Source organism: Drosophila obscura, unplaced genomic scaffold, assembly GCF_018151105.1.
Source record: "Drosophila obscura isolate BZ-5 IFL unplaced genomic scaffold, ASM1815110v1 contig_37, whole genome shotgun sequence".
In the NCBI taxonomy this organism is placed as follows: domain Eukaryota; kingdom Metazoa; phylum Arthropoda; class Insecta; order Diptera; family Drosophilidae; genus Drosophila; species Drosophila obscura.
This window is the reverse complement of record NW_024542825.1, coordinates 522,355-538,407: the sequence shown is the minus strand read 5'-3', so window position 1 is coordinate 538,407 and position 16,053 is coordinate 522,355. Positions and strand designations below refer to the sequence as shown.

The 16,053-nt window shown below is 40.4% G+C and overlaps 1 protein-coding gene across 2 annotated transcripts in view; it reads right to left on the bottom strand.

Annotated features, from left to right (window-relative positions):
* The window catches only part of LOC111080101 (Down syndrome cell adhesion molecule-like protein Dscam2), a 121,534-nt gene extending 117,759 nt beyond the window's left edge, over positions 1 to 3,775 (bottom strand). For both annotated transcript variants that reach the window (XM_022375549.2, XM_022375559.2), the window contains exon 1: positions 2,977 to 3,775. In XM_022375549.2, coding sequence (XP_022231241.2) covers positions 2,977 to 3,133 — 157 coding nt within the window. In that variant the 5' untranslated portion in view covers positions 3,134 to 3,775. The remainder of the gene's footprint in view (positions 1 to 2,976) is intronic.
* Between the last annotated feature and the right edge of the window lie 12,278 nt (positions 3,776 to 16,053).

Sequence of the window (16,053 nt, the reverse complement as noted above, 5' to 3'; positions counted from 1 at the left end):
AGAGTGGGAGGGAGAGTGGGAGAGAGAGAGAGAGCGAGCGCGTTAGTAAACCTTCTTGGAACCGCGCCATCCTTAAGCATATCCTTGATTGTTCTGTTCGGTTCTGTTCCTAGGCACTGTGGCTGTTGTGGTTATTGTCCTTATTTTCCTTAAGCATTTCCACATTGCACCACTCAACACAACACAGAGCACAACACATGACATGGAAATTTTCCAAGTAAAAATCCAAAACCAAATTGGAAGGCACTTCACGGGCGCAAAGGAAGCAGTAAAATTAAGCAGCACAAGAAAGAGGCTTTTCCGAGGGTATTTTTTTGCATGAAAATCTAATGAGAAAATACTCGTATTAATGGAGATTTCCTTAACCACAAAAAAGTGTTCCTTTATGGTTTTTAAATGTGTGAGAAAAAAGTAGATTTGATATAGGAATTAAATCGGTTGAAGAATTCTTCAAGAAATACAGAAATTTCCCCAAAAATCCGCTATGCCTCGTTTTTACCCTGATTTAAGCTCTCCAGGTCCATTGCTCTCTCTCTCTCTCCCTTTCTTTCTCCCCTTCCCCTTATACTTATAATCTCTTGTTTCCACACAAAAAAAAACTTTTAATGTATTTTTAATTCCTTGAACCTCCCAGCCACAGCCACAGTCACAGCCGCAGTCACAACCCCCATCCCCTCCCTGCTAACAAATCTAATAATTTGCCACCAGAGGCAAGCAGAGGCAAAGCTTTCTTGCCTCCCGAGAGAGTTCATTGATTTGTTCTTCAGCGACGCTCTCCAAAGTTCTAATGTCAGGCGTTGACAGGCAGGCAGGCAGGCAGGCAGGCAGGCAGGCAGTTTGTTCTTTGGCTTTGGCTTTGGCTTCCCCCCTTTTATGAGCGGCAAAAACCACAATAAAAACCTACTGTCAAACCCCCAATTAAGATGTCAAATCAACACGTTTTATTTATTAAATGATTACCACACACACACAGAGAACACACAAATGGAAGGGCTGCCATAAACTTAATAGAGTTCGTATATATATTCCCTCTAGAGAAGGAAGTGGGAAGAGGGCGAGGGCGAGGGGGGCAGCACTAATCACACGACAAATTGAGAAACGAAACCGATTGAGTGATTCAAATGATGGCAGGGGGATTATATACACATCTATGTAATTCTGAACCCCCGCCCCCATTTCGACACTTTCTGTGGCACCTTTCATACACACTTCCCTCCTACCCCCTCTCCAACACTCACGATAGTTGTGCAAAAGTTTCCCCGCTATTTGGTTGATTTTTAAAGGCATTAAAAAGCATTTTGTAAGCCCAAATGATATCAGAACGGAGGAAAAACTTATGCCAGAAGCGTGCCAAAGTAAAGTTTTCGTGCCACACAGTCCGTGCCCCCACTAAATGCATGCCACCCCCCGTCCACATCCATTCGCCACTCCAATCCACATAATTCTCCCCCCATATCACTTCGGTTTTTTTTTCAAGTTCAGCAGAGGGACGGCGGCCAGGCGCTCTCCTGTCAAACGGTAAATGCTGTCAATTGACAGATTCTAGAGGCTCCACAGAGCGGAGGGTAAAAGAGGGTTCTAGAGGCAGGCTATGGGGGGGTTTCCACAGAGAGAGAGAGAGTAGATAATAGTGGGGTGTAGGGATGGATATGGATGCACGCTGAAAGATAGGAAAAAATAAACTTTACGCTGACGTCAAGAACAACACAGAAGCAGCAACAGCAACAGAAACAACAACAGACAGCAACAAAAAACCCCAAAGTGACGCTTGCAGAGAGAGGTGACAACAGAGCAAAAGGGCGACGATGGGGACAGGCGCTAAACGCCCCGCAGGATAAACCACCCAAACCCAACAAATGGCTGGGAGGGGGGTGCTGCGGCACATGGCATAAGTGTTGTAAGGGTGATAAAGCGGGTGGAGTTATCTAAAGAGGGGGGCGGTGCGCAGACACCTGTCATAAACAAAATCCGGCGTTAAAGTAAAACCAAAAGTTAGTAAAAAATAACAAAAGAAACAACAAGGGAAGGATGGGAGCGATGGAACGATGGAACGCTGGAACCGTAAAGGCAGCTCAACTTTTAATTGAAATGCGATGATAAAATGAAGATTAAGCAGAGATTATGTTCTAGAATCTGGAAGATAATTGAAGCAGATATCCTATGGATTAAAAGAGAGCTTATATTGGAGTGGATACTTGAGGGAGATTTCATGAAAGAACTTAGGAACACATTTGACTGAGATATTTGATGAAAATTCAATTCAAATTCAATTCTCAAAAGAGAATGGTATTTTTGCCTCAACATTTAGAAGACAAATTTAAGGATTGTTGACTTGCCATAAAACGTTAACATTTTCTTCGAATTTCTTCGAATTTATAATCACACAGAAGTACTTGCAAATCTTTCAAAATAAATAAATAAAATAAATGAATAAACTTCCCATTTATTTTTGTGAATTATTTTACTTATTTATTGTGGCTTTATGGACTTTTATCTTGTGCTCAAAGAACACTTCTTTCCAAGAACGAATTCTTGGTTCGCAATAATCTTCCCCATTCCTTATCAAATTTACTTATGCCCAAATATTTGTTTATTTTCGTGAATTTTGATTCCCCCCTCTGAGACAGCGACCTTTGCATGATCTGTCGCTGGCTTATCAGCATTTGACGGTGCAGCAAAATTAAGTGCGCAAAAATAAACCAAACGCAAAGACAAGACTACGTTCGGCGGTGTCGCAGCGTTGTTACCCTTTCCAAGAGCGAACCTTTTCTGTCTTGTAACATTTTATTCTTTTTATTTTTCCCAATCCCCCGGCTTCCTCTTCTTCTTAGTTACCCCTATGACCCATTAGAATTTACCTTTGCTTTACTTTACCCTCTACTTTTCTTTCCTCCCCGTAATCTCTCCGCGGATTGCATATACCCCATAAATACTGCTGCACTAATTGCAGGGTACAAGCGCACAAAAGACACTTACCGATGATCGTGAAAAAGTGACAAACAGTTAGCGCTGTTCCACTTCTCCGCCCTGCTTGGCCGTTTATGTTACGGCTCGTTGTTGTTGTTGTTGTTGTTGTTGTTGTTGCTGCCATCTCCGTCGCTTCTCTTTCGGTTTCTATTGCTGCTCTCCTCATTGTGTAGCTGTTCCTTGTAGCTGTTCGTTCTCTTCTTCCTGTTTTTCGGTTGAGATTTCTGTGTGTGTGTGTGTGTGTGGGTTTTGTTATCCTTCTTCGTTTTGTTCTTGTACGCAGATTGCTTAGTTTTTGGTTGCTATTCTTTCAGTTTTGTTTTTTTTTTGCTATTTTAACTTTTTTGCTCCCACTCCGCACTACAGCTTCCAGCTGCTGCTGCTCCTATTCCACTACTCCCGCGCTCGACCCTTAAGGTAACGGCTGTTACCACTCCACTCCACTCTCTCCGTCTCTCACACTCTCTCTACCGTTACACACTCCTCTTTGTTTTAGCTTTTGTTTTTGCGCGACATGGTTTTTGGTTTCTTGATTATATATTTTTTTTTTTTTTGGGAATATTGCAACAAAAATCGGAGGAAGAAATCAAGAAAAAACCAAGAAAATCATATGTCGAAAATGCAACACTATGCAACACACGATTTAGGCCTGGTCTTGAAGCATTTTTTTTTTCAGCCACTGCTTTGCACACACCACACTTCTTCTTCTCCGTTACACACTTCTTTTCTAGTTGTTTTTGTTGTTGCTTTTGTTGTTAGTGTCGTAGCTGCATTGCAAAAGAGCTGCGAGAGGAGCTGAAGAGTGCCGCCGAGCCGCCTGACGCTTGAAAGGTTTCCAAGAAGCGCACACACACTCGCACACACACATACAACGATGCAGCGATACACCGATCCGATATAAACGCGCGCGCGACGTAAGAAAAAGAAACCTGTTTGACAGGTAAGCAGCAAGATGCGTGCGCTAGAGCGAGAGGGCACGCTGCTGCGCTGCTGATGCTGCTGCTGCTGCTGATCGTGTCGCCAACTAATGATGCCAAGCCGGCGTCGGCGCTGACTGCGCTGTGCCTGGCTGCTGCGGGGTTTGGTTTTTTTTTTTCTTCTTCTCCTTTTTGAGCACTCCTTCGTCTTGGTTTTTATCTGCTTCTTCTACTCTTGCGTTGTTGTTTATTAACTGTTGTTTACACACACACACACGAGCACAAGCACACACTCTTGCACTTCTGAATTGTTGCTGCCTTTTTCAATTATTGCATTATTATTTCCATTATTATTTGTGCACAATTCTCATTAATTTTGCTGTTTTAATTGTAAACAATAATTGCATTGAATATTTCGTTATTTTTTGATATTTTGAATTATTTTTACGAAAAACAGCGACTGCGACGACAACGCGGCGACGGCAACGGTGGATTTTAGGTTTTCACGAGATTCGTGTGCGCGTCCGTTCGACCCGACGGTTTATTTTTTTTATTTTTACTTTGCCCCCCGCTCGTGAATGTTGCTAGAAAGCGTGTTGCTGGAAAACGTGTTGCCGGCAAGGGCAACGATCAAACATGTTGAGGTGTGGTTCGCAGGCGCATGTTTTGTTGCGGGGACTATTTTGCTTCACTGTTTACACCTTGCCAAGGCCGGTTAAGACTCATTTTTGCGCTCTCTTTCTGAGCACAGCAACAAATTGGCGTCGTCGTTCAAATTAATAATTATGATTATGTTTTTGAGAATAAATATGACAAATGAAAATAAAATATATTTTTCATATATATAATCGTCTGTTGCATGCCACTGGAAACATGTTGCTTGCACAGCCGAGCTGAGCATAGCCGAATAATTACAGCAAACGAGGGCATAACATTCGAAGTGAGAGCGAAATACACTAACATAACAGTGGCCGCTCTCTGCTAACATTTCGAAATGGAAACGGCTAGCAACATGTTGAACCTTTGCCCAGCGATTTGACGCGTTTCCGGCGCGTTTTTCGAACTGCTCAACAGCGTGCGTTTTTCTGGCGTTTCTTGAACCCGTTTTGTTAACAAGTTTCCAGCGTCGAAAAACCAGTTAAAACGGCAACAAGTTAGCCAGCCAGCAAGCAAGCAGTGTGCCTGCCCCAGCCGCAGCAGCAGCAGCGCCAATGAAGTTAGAGTGAGATGCAAATATTGTATGTGGCAGGGGAATGGATAGTGGAAGAGGGATAGAAAGACTTGAAGATGGATGGAAGGAGAAAAACCGCTTGCGACTTAGGGGCGATATGCTGCAAGACACACGCAACAAGTTCGCCGCTTCGTCAAGTTCGAAGCTTCGTTCGTGTGTGTGTGTGTGTGTGTGTGTGTGTGTGTGTGTGTGTGGTGTGTCTGTGTGGCGCTTTTCGAATTGCGGTTTAACGATCTACTTTTAACCAGTTTTTGTTTGTAGCTGCGAAAGGTGTTGGGTGGATGGAGGGGGAGTCTCTGCATTGAAATCTCTTGAGTTCTTTGGCAGCCAACTCGCTCGCTCGCTCTCCCGCTCGCTCTTCATGTGTGCTTTTGGCTGCCGTTTCTTTTAGATCCTCTCTCTCTCTCTTCGCCTCACCTCTCTCTCTTTCTGGCAAGCAGCACACCTTTTGATCTCTCCCCCGCACTATCCCCTCCCTACACGATACCTATAACCTGTTTTTTTTTCTCCTTACAAGAAAACATGTTCTTCGGCTGACCAAAAGCTGGCTGCTGTGAAACTCTTTTGGGAACGCTTTTTGCATGACAATTTTTTTCGTTGTTGTTGCCATCAGAAAGAAGTGAAAATTTTATGATTTTTTCAGTGATTTTTCAACAGATTTTGTGCTGCTACTCCCTCTACTCCGCCTACTCCCTTCTGCATTCACGCTCTTCCTTTTTTTATATTTCATTTTTGATTAAAGACTCATTTGGAGGCGTCTGGCGGCAGCACAGGAGCCATCCCCATCCTCCTTCACGGCGGATGTCAATGTACGCGAGGCGCATACGGAATGACCCCAGGGAGTGGGAGGATACCATGCCCCCCCATACTGCCCCCCATAAGACAACTTCCTTAGACAATAATTTGTATTATCTTTAACTATTAATTTACTTACCTTCATTAGATTTATCTTTTATAATTAACTCGCTCTTGTGGTAGTTATTTCTTTCAATTTCGAAGTAAATTAATCTGCAATAGAGGGATAAAAATAGTTAGAATTAATTAAAAGGCAAAGAAGAAAAAGATTTAGTGGGAAGACTTCTGCAGAGAGGGAAAAAAGGAGATGGTTTAAGAAGAGTACCGAAAGGTTTTTTTTACGATAAGAAACGTGCGAAAAATCACTGGAGAATTATTAAATAAGGAACGTTTTCCAAGAAACGTTCTAGAACTTACGCTCCTTGTGGCGGGGGGTGGAATGGCCTTACCCTATAAATATTTCCAACCAGAGAAAGCGCTTTGAATACACAGAAATAAGAATCAACTTTCAAATAAAAGAAGGCTAAAGAAGACCCGAAGAGCTGTTAGCCAGTGGAGCAGCGAGAGGAATCTGTAAGACTCTTACTAGGGGTCCACAGTCCAGGACTTATCCCCTAAGAAGATTAAAGTCAACTTTCAGTAGCCTTCAAAATAATTTCAATTAAATCCTAACCTTTACCTTCTTTACATATCAGATATTCCCTCTCCACCCGATTGCCAGCACGCTCCATCGACTTTTTTTATTAAAAATAGATTTTCAGCTCAAGTTTACCCTCTTTGCCACACCACTCACCCCTGCCACAACCAAGAGCACACAGAGAAATCGATTCCAAATTTGATTTTTGATCTCTTGATCTGATTGAAAATCAAAGAACAATTGAAACCCCCAACAACAATAAAAAACAAACTCCTAAAGAACCCAAACACAAAAAAGAAAACAAAAAACATCAACAGAAGCTGAAGAACAAGAAGAAACAGAAGAAGTGGGAGTGGAAGAAGAAGAAAAAGAGTTTCGGATCAGAATAAAAAAAAAGAAGTTGAAGAACCAACCCAAAGAAGAAGGGGAACGGGAATAGCGGGAAGAGGGAGAGGAGTTCAAAGACGAAATTAAAAACCAAAACATGATCTTGGGTTTGGGTTTGGGTTTGGGATTGGCATTGGGAATGGGAATGGCTCGGGGGCTTGAATTACAAACAGATTAAGCCAGAAAGTGAAGGAGCGCAGAGGGGAAAAGAGAAGAGGTAGAAGAGGCCCAAGAAGTCGCTGCAGAAAAGAGCCAAAGCAGCCAAAGAGGTTGGGGGGTATACACGGGGCACATTAACAGAGAGAGACTTTAACAGCATAAGCGGGGAAATTCTAGAGAGAAAAATTCCCTTGCCCTCGAATACCCACTTTGGATATAGTAATCCCGCCGATCTTGGAGAGATTCTTAATAGCCCGCGTCTCCTCTTGGCAGAAAAATATCACAGATCAGATCCCTTGGACAATGGTTTGGTTTATCTTATTACCGAGGCCTAAAGAGAGGCTCAAATGCAGGTAGCACAAAGGCAAGCAGCAGAATGAAGAAAACAACAACAAGAAGAGAGCCAAAAGAACAATAAGAATCGAGGATAAAGTGCGGCTCTGGGTACTCATTCCATCACTTTACTCCTGCTCATCATCATCATCTCTCTACAGCCTGCTCATCATCATCATCTCTCTGCAGCCTGCTCTTCATCCACCTCTTCGTACGTGCTCCTTCCCTTTCCCTTCTACTCTTTCTCCTTTCCCTCATACTCCATCATCAACTTCTTTGAGCTGCTCACGCAATGTAATCGAAGGAGACCGAAGGCGACCGCAGCGAGAGCCCAGAACATGCAACAGTGTGTGCCAGAGGAGTCCAGGTGTCCACAGAGAAAGAGCGAGAGAGAGAGAGAGCAGAAAATAGAATGAAGAGAGACGCAATGAAGGGGGGGGGGAGAGCGAGAGGCACCGAGCAGAGCTCAACAACCGCACGGACGGCGGCCTGCCTGTCCGTCAAGTTAGAGTTGGATGGACGGACAGATGGAAAGAAGACAACGGACAGACGGACAGACAGGCAGACGGACGGACACATGCGAAGGAGACAACACAGGGCAGACAGAGACAGACAGACAGACAGACACAAAGGCCCATAGAAACAGACACACACACACACAAACACACACGTTGACTTTTGGTCAATTGCGTGGACAGGAGGCAAGAAAAGCAGTTTGAAGAAAGGGTAGAAGGGGAAATGGAAAAGAAGGTAGAACAGGGTAGAAGGGGGAAAGGCAAGGGAAAGAATAGGTATTAAAAAAGACAAAGCAGAAGGAGTTGACCATCGCCAGCAAAGAAAAAAAAATGTTTTTTTTTTGCGGTGACGACCCATAAGTGGTCACTGTCCTACACAATTTGGGGCTTTAAAGAGTGAGGTTAAACACTAACTGAAGATTCGATTTTAGCATTACAAAAAATATATATGTAAAATATATATTTCTAGTAACTGTGGCTTCGGGATCTACATACATGTGTATATCATTTTCCTCAGAAATAAAATTAAATAATTTATTTTGAATTTCGAATTTTAAACAATTTTCAAAATGCTCTATTTTGAAGGCCTGGCAGTTATGATAATACCTCTCATTTGTAGTCCCCTACCGCAATAAAGAAACCCGGCGTCGATTATGGCTGGAGAATATTACTGTGACTGAAGAGGCGCTGCCTCAATCGAGTATGCGTAAAGAATTTCAAGAAGGGATGCTTGGAAATAAACGAGCTTAGGAAAGAAACAGCAAAGTTGTGTAAAATACAATTTTAATTTAATAATTTTTTTTTTTAATTTTACTTTAAGACATTTCCCTGTACATGAAACCTTTTTTTTTTTAGCAAACGACAGCCAAAAATTAATAGTACAGACAGCTTAATATAATTTTAATTTAATAATGTTTTTTAATCTTTTTGGTTTAATTTAAATTTAAGATATTTTCCTGTACATGAAACCATTTTTTAGCAAATGACAAAACTGACGAGCTTGAAAACTTGTGCCAACTGTAGCTTAATTTAAGCAATACTTATATAAATATAATCAAATAAATATTATAGCGAGTGGAATTGACGACTTATTTTACGGAGCTTCTGGTGCGGATAAATACTCTGTTGTAGGGAACTCAACAAAGATCCCTACATACATTTGTCGAAAATTGTCAAAAACATGAGTCAAATCGAAAGGAATTGTGTCATATTATTTGACGAAATGGACATCATCATAACCAGGCTTTTGGGTTCACTTGTGCCCTCGAGTATCAACTAAAACGTTCTTATTCATGGTGAGACGCGTTATTGGCTTGGGGAAAATTCTTTTATTTGTGGTGATAAATCGCAAATAAAGAAACCTCGCGATTATGGCTAGAGAATATTTCAGCAACTCCTCTGCTAAAGAAATGCTAGATCCAGCCGTATGCAATCTCCAACTGTTATTTATTAAGATTAACTTTAATACATTATGAAATAATATTAAAATTAATTGTATGGAGCGCTGGCATCGGAGTTGCGATACTCCAGGATACTAGAACATTTTCACTAGCCTTGGGATGTATTTGGGGTAAGGGTAAGACCCTCATTTTAGCTTATTTAATTTCGGTTTTAGCCATTTTTTGTATACTCCTTTTTCGATCTAGCTTTAGTTGATTCCAAGTTCTTGGCATCACTGATGCTTGCACGAAAATTCCCGCTTGATTTTTGGTATAGCAGTGCTGCCAGACACTCAGAGCCAATAAAATAAAAAATATGCCAAAAGCGCCTAAAAAATAAATAAGCTAAAAATGTGGGTTCATATCTATAACTTTTAAATATTTAAACTAAGCAAAAGTTTAATAGATTTCTTTTTCAGGGTATCCACCATTTCTACTCTCGATTTCAGTTAATTTTTGTTCGTTTCTTGTAATTTGATTCGCGAACGAAAAGAAGAAGAAAACACTTGAGGGATGCATTTTAATGGCTGCTATATAGGAAGGAGGTGCATTGCGGCGAGTGCCTGCTCATTCGCTTCGATTAGAACGCAATTTTCCAGTTGCCCTCCAATCCAATCCCCCCCGAAATTGCTCCATAAGGGATCTCAATGGGAATTAAAATGTTCGTTCGTTTGTTTGTTTGGTTTGGTTTGTGCTTATCGCACATGAAGGAACCAACCGTCCCATCGGCGGAAGAAGAAATCAGAGAAGCAGGCAGGGCCCCAAGAAAACGCTGAACAATAAGAAATACTGTAGAACCAATTCGATTTTTTTTTTTTTTTTTTTTCATCGGGGGTCCCCACTGTGACCGGCCACTTGAGTGAGTTCTGGCCCACAAAAATTTCTGTGCTGCCTTTTGTGCGCGTCATCAATCTGCTCCCAATCCACAGCACTCCTCCTTCCTATTTTCCCTCCCGGTTTATTCACCCTCTCTAATTTAATTTCCAATTGTACATATAATCCGTTTTCGTTGGGCTTTTTTTTTTCAAGTATTTGTCATAAAATTTGATGCGTAAATAATAATAATAAAAAAAATGTAATGGGGAAAAATGTTTTGGTAATTGTCTGAAGGGAACCAACAGGGGAAAATGGTGCAGAAGGTGATTTCTTTTTCTTTGTCTAACATTTCTAATGTTCTGGTATTGTTCGCCCAAAAGGAAAAGTAACATGTGTGAAGTGTATTGAAAATCTTTGGAAAATGCTTGTCATTTACAGACATTCGGTGGTAGAATTTTTTTTATTGAATGGATGCACGAAACGAAAATACCCAGTAAACAGTGACGATAGTCACTATCCCAAAATTAGACTTGGAAACGATAAAAATCCGCGAGAGATCACTGAGTCCTGAATGATCACTGAATATTCGCAGGCGAACTCAGAACATTTAGCGAGAATATCAACAGAAAAGTAATGTAATGGAAAAGACTCCTAGGTACGTGCGAAAATATCAGAGAATCTCCCAAATGTATCAAGAATAATATGATACGTTATTTTTTATGAGCATTATAACTATAAACATCTTTAAAATGTATAATCTTAAAACATTTTTCATGTAATAAAGTATTAAAATTCAGATTAAAATTGTTGTTAAATTTCATCATAGAATTTTAAATTTTTTCTCTCTGAAACACAACTAAAAACTTTGGCAAACTTTTGCCTTGAGGGGGCGGGAAAAACTAAAAAGTAATTGGCAACTTTTTAGCTAAAGTACCGGACCACCCACTCCTCATCCTCCTGCTCACAGTAGCCGCACCCCCTCTCTCATAGCTTCCGAAATCCCCTCGCTTTCCCTCATGCAGAGAGAGAGAGAGAGAGTTTGATGCATTGATGCTTCAGAGAGTAGTCTGTTAATCCATTAGATGCATTGCATATTTCATTTGACATTTACGAAACACAATTTGCCCGGCAATTTCCTCCTCCTGTCCTCCACCACACTTAGACGGTCCGCTCCAGCTGCGCGTCTGGGGAGGCGGCGATACCTAGAGGGTTGAACGAGTGCTGTGGGTTGGGGTGGATTGGTCTGTGTCTATTTGAAGCCACAAAATAGTTTTAATATTAGATTAAAGTTAAGCCCAAAACCCAAAATTTAGGGCGAGATTTAAAAAATAAGATATCAAACATTAATTATAGTACGAAAAAAAAGGAGTAGCAATTAAAGAAGTATTTGGGTATGATATGTAGTAAAAAAAAAATAAAAAATAAGATATCAAACATTAATTATAGTACGAAAAAAAGGAGTTGCAATTAAAGAAGTATTTGGGTTTGATATTTAGTCAAAAACTAGTGAAGCCAACAAGGCTTAAATTAGTTGAAAAATAATGCAAATTTATGCATCAAAAGAATGGAGTATTTTGGAAAAGAATTGGGCAACAATTTTGGGAGACAGGAATAAATTATATTAGCAGATGACACAGGTGAAGATACGGTATCTTATTATGCCCTAAATAGAGTACGAATTAGGGGTAGAATTGGATGATGATAATAAGGGAGCATTCCTACATAAAATTGCTACAGGATTGTGTAGTAAGTAATGTGGGAAAAATAGTGAAAATTAGTAAGAAATGTAATGGAACTAATATCATAATAAAATGAGTCCGAATAAATTAGAATATAATTAGTTCGAGGGCTGAAAGTCTGTGTAGAATATTTTAAAAGTAAAATAAGGTGAAATTAGAAACAAAATTGGAAGGAAAATAGGTGAAGCAAAAATAAGTTGAAATTAGAAACAAAATTGGAAGGAAAATAGTTGAAGGTTGAAGATTGGTTGAAGATGTTCAGCGAAAGCATAGAGTTTTTGCAAGTATATTTTTATGTATTTTATTATAGATTATACGAGTGTACATATAGTCTCCAAGACTTTACATTTTGTTATCGCTACTGAACTGCATATTTTATGGTATATATTAAAATGTTCTTCCCCAAGTTTCTGTCGCTGCCCAAGGCATCATTTCATTTCAAGAAATGTTTTTTCCCCCAGCTAATCAGGGTCATTGGTCTGCCTTGGAGGCAGAGGCAGATAAAGAGCCGACTATCCAATCACTTTAACAACCCAACTCCCCCCTTGAACTTAGACCCATTCTTAGCCCATTCCCTGTTTTCCTTCCTATTGAGAATTACAGAGTGAAAAACCTGCAAGAAGTTTCACAGAAAAGCGTTGCTCAGAGACCGCCCACTCACATGCAAAAATGTTGGCTCATTTTCACACAAATGGTGCAGGTGGGCATGTGGTCAGTGGCAGTGGCAGTGGCAGGGGGCGGGGGCGGGTATACTTCCCACTGGCCTTGTGCAAATTGGCCAGAATCGAGCTGCTAATTGAGGGCCCAACCGCCAAAAAAAAAACAAAAAAAAAAAGAAGCAGAAAAGAACTAAGGAAACCGACAAGAAAGGAACTCAACTCCTCCAACCACCAATCGACGTTTACAATTATCCAAATGCAGTGGAGGTGGGGGATGGGCAGTGGCTGGAAAGGGGAGTGGGGACATACTAGGTCTAGGTGTGTGTGTGGCTCATATCAGTTGTTGGCCAACAACAATTGTGGCCAACAAGCACATTTTGCTAATTGCAAGAAAGAAACCAACGCAAAATGAAAACGGAAGTGATTCCCATCCCAAAAGCAGAGGGTAAGAAAAAGTATAGATTTTGTTTGGCAACTGATACGAAGCTTTAGATACTCTTGGGGGGAGACTACTAAATGTTATAAGCATTCAATTTTGATATTTAAAAATAAATAAATAAATTTTATCTTGCGGGCAGGTACTAAATGATATAGGCTTCCAATTTTTCATTTTGATATTTACAAAATAAATAAATAAATTTACAAAGAATTATACTTTAATCACACATTTCCATGGAATATTGATTGCCACAAAAAAGAATTAAAAACAAGTGTTTAGTGAAAGAAATCTATGATGGATCCACAAACTTTAAGATACTTTGCATTTATCAATTAAATCAAGTTTAGTATATGGCGATGTAATTTTATTTTCCATAATATTTCTAATATTTAGCCAATAATAAATATATATAAATATATAATAAGTATATAGCGATGTCATTTTCCATAATATTTCTAATATTTAGCCAATAATAAATATATATAAATATATAATAAGTATAGAGCGATGTCATTTTATTTTCCATAATATTTCTGTGTGGCCCAGGGTTTTTGCACTGATGTGGATTAAAGCCCAAGACGACGTTAGTTTTATAATAGTGGTAGTTGTTGTAACTTTATTTAATATTATGGGAATTGGCTTATGATTATGTGTATTTAATATGTCGTGTGTGTAACTTAATGTGTAGTGTGTGTGTGTAGTTCGCGAAACTCTGGCACCGACTGACTCTGACTCTCGCTTGCTTAACCCTACACACCTCCTGCTCTAATTGATCTCTCTCCTTTTCTCAAAAAGGGCGTTGCTCAATACTGGCGGCCACTTCGAGTCGCTCTCTGCACTGCCGGCCCTATCCCGATTCCTACATTCGGCCCTCCTGACGCTGGATTCGCCCCGAATTCCTTCATGTACTCTGCCACACTCGAAGTCTTACAAGGTCCTTCTCCATCCCCGACCTTCTCTACGTCATACCTTCCATGCTTATGTACTTTCACCACTTTGTATGGTCCTAAATACTTTCCTTTCAATTTTAGCCCCACCCCGTACTGTGTACGCTTAATCGCTACTAAATCATTAACCTGGTACTCTTTTTCTACCTTTCTTTTCTTATTGAATGCTAATCGATTCTCCTCCTGCAAAACTTTTATGTTCTCTCTAGCCTCTCTTCGTATCTGCTCACGCTCTTCATCCCTTTCACTTTACAAGCATCTAGCTGCTGAGTCTTCTTTGCAGAAAAATGCCCCTGCCTATGAGCAATTTGCATTATTTCTCCCTCCATTTGGGATGGGACTACGATCAGTTCTCGATCGGGGTCTTTGAACAAAATCTGCTTCGCAATGTAATAGTCTTCATACCCTTTATCCTCCACAATACTTCTAATTACTTTTGTCCAGTCATCCGCCAATTGCGCCTCTTTCAGCCTATGCATCACACTATCTGTCAATACGTAGCACGATACTCTACTTAATGCATCTACATGCCTCATTTTCGATCCTGACCTATGCTCTATATCAAAATCAAAGTCCTGTAGGAACATCGCCCATCTCGCAACTCTCAACGGTACCTCTTTCTTCTTCATCGTCATGGCGAACGCATTACAATCAGTGATGATTTTAAACTTCGTTCCCAAGACATATACACGCCACTTTGTTAATGCTCCTATTACTGCTAGCACTTCTAGTTCGTACGAGTGGTATTTCTCTTCGCAAGGTCTTGTTTTGCGGCTCATAAATAATACTGGGTGTAGCAAGCTATCCTCTGGGTCTCTCTGCAGCAATACTGCTCCAAATCCGAACTTGGACGCATCTGTGTGTATTTCTGTTTGCAACCTAGGATTATACAACCTCAAAACTGGTTTACTAGTAAGCGCAGCCTTTAACTGCTCGAACGATATCTGCTGTAACTCCTTGAACTCGAACTTTGCATCCTTCCTTAGCAAATCTGTCAACGGTTTTGCGATTACTGCGTATCCTTCTATAAATTTCCTGAAGTACGACGTCAGCCCTAAGAATCTTTGCACTGCCTTTTTATCTCTGGGTATTGGAAAATTACCCACTGCCATGGTTTTTTTCTCACTTGGTTTGATCGTTCCATTTTCAACAATATAGCCTAAGAATGTTACTTTCTTCTGTAGAACCTGACACTTTGACCAATTAATCCTTAATCCGTTCTGTGCTGCCACTTCAAGCACTCTTCCCAATCTTTCTAGTCCCTCTTCAACATCCTTACTTGGGATGATAATGTCATCCATGTAAATGACTGCATCACCTTTCCTAATTAAATCACGCATTACTGACATTATGAAACGATTGAACACTGCAGGCGAGTTGGATATACCAAATGGAACATACTGGAACTCGTACTGACCATTTTGTGTAACGAATGAAGTGTACTTCTGTGACTGTTCCTCGACAGGCACGTGAAAATACCCATTCGACAGATCCAATGTGGTAAATACTCTTGCTCCCTCTAACTTCTCGATAACACAATCCATTTGCACCATTGGAAAATTATCTCTCACTATCTTTTCGTTTAACTTTCGATAATCACAACATAGTCGTTTCTTCCCATTTTTCTTTTCGACCAAAACTACAGGAGATGCATATTCTGACGTGCTATGCTTGATTATCTTCTCGTCTAACCATTCCTGAACTTGGTCATCTACTATCTTTTGTTCACTGCATGCTAGACGTCTCGGATGTTGGTAAACTGGTAACTCGTCTGATAACACTAATTTCATTCTTATCTGACTACTAGCATTTCTTTTTGGATTGTATCCCTCGATCATCCCTTTCACTTTACAAGCATCTAGCTGCGATAAGTGTGAAACCTTTATGTCATCCTTATCGTCACTTTCTTCGAAACTCATCATACACAAGCTTTTATACTCTTTTAACAGCTCTGAGCAACAACCTTGTTCCTCGTTACCCTCATCCTGTATCCCTTCGCTCTTTACTTGGACCTCCGATCGTCTAACGAATTCCGTCCCTTCTTTGGTGACTTTCATGTCAATGTCTTTTAAG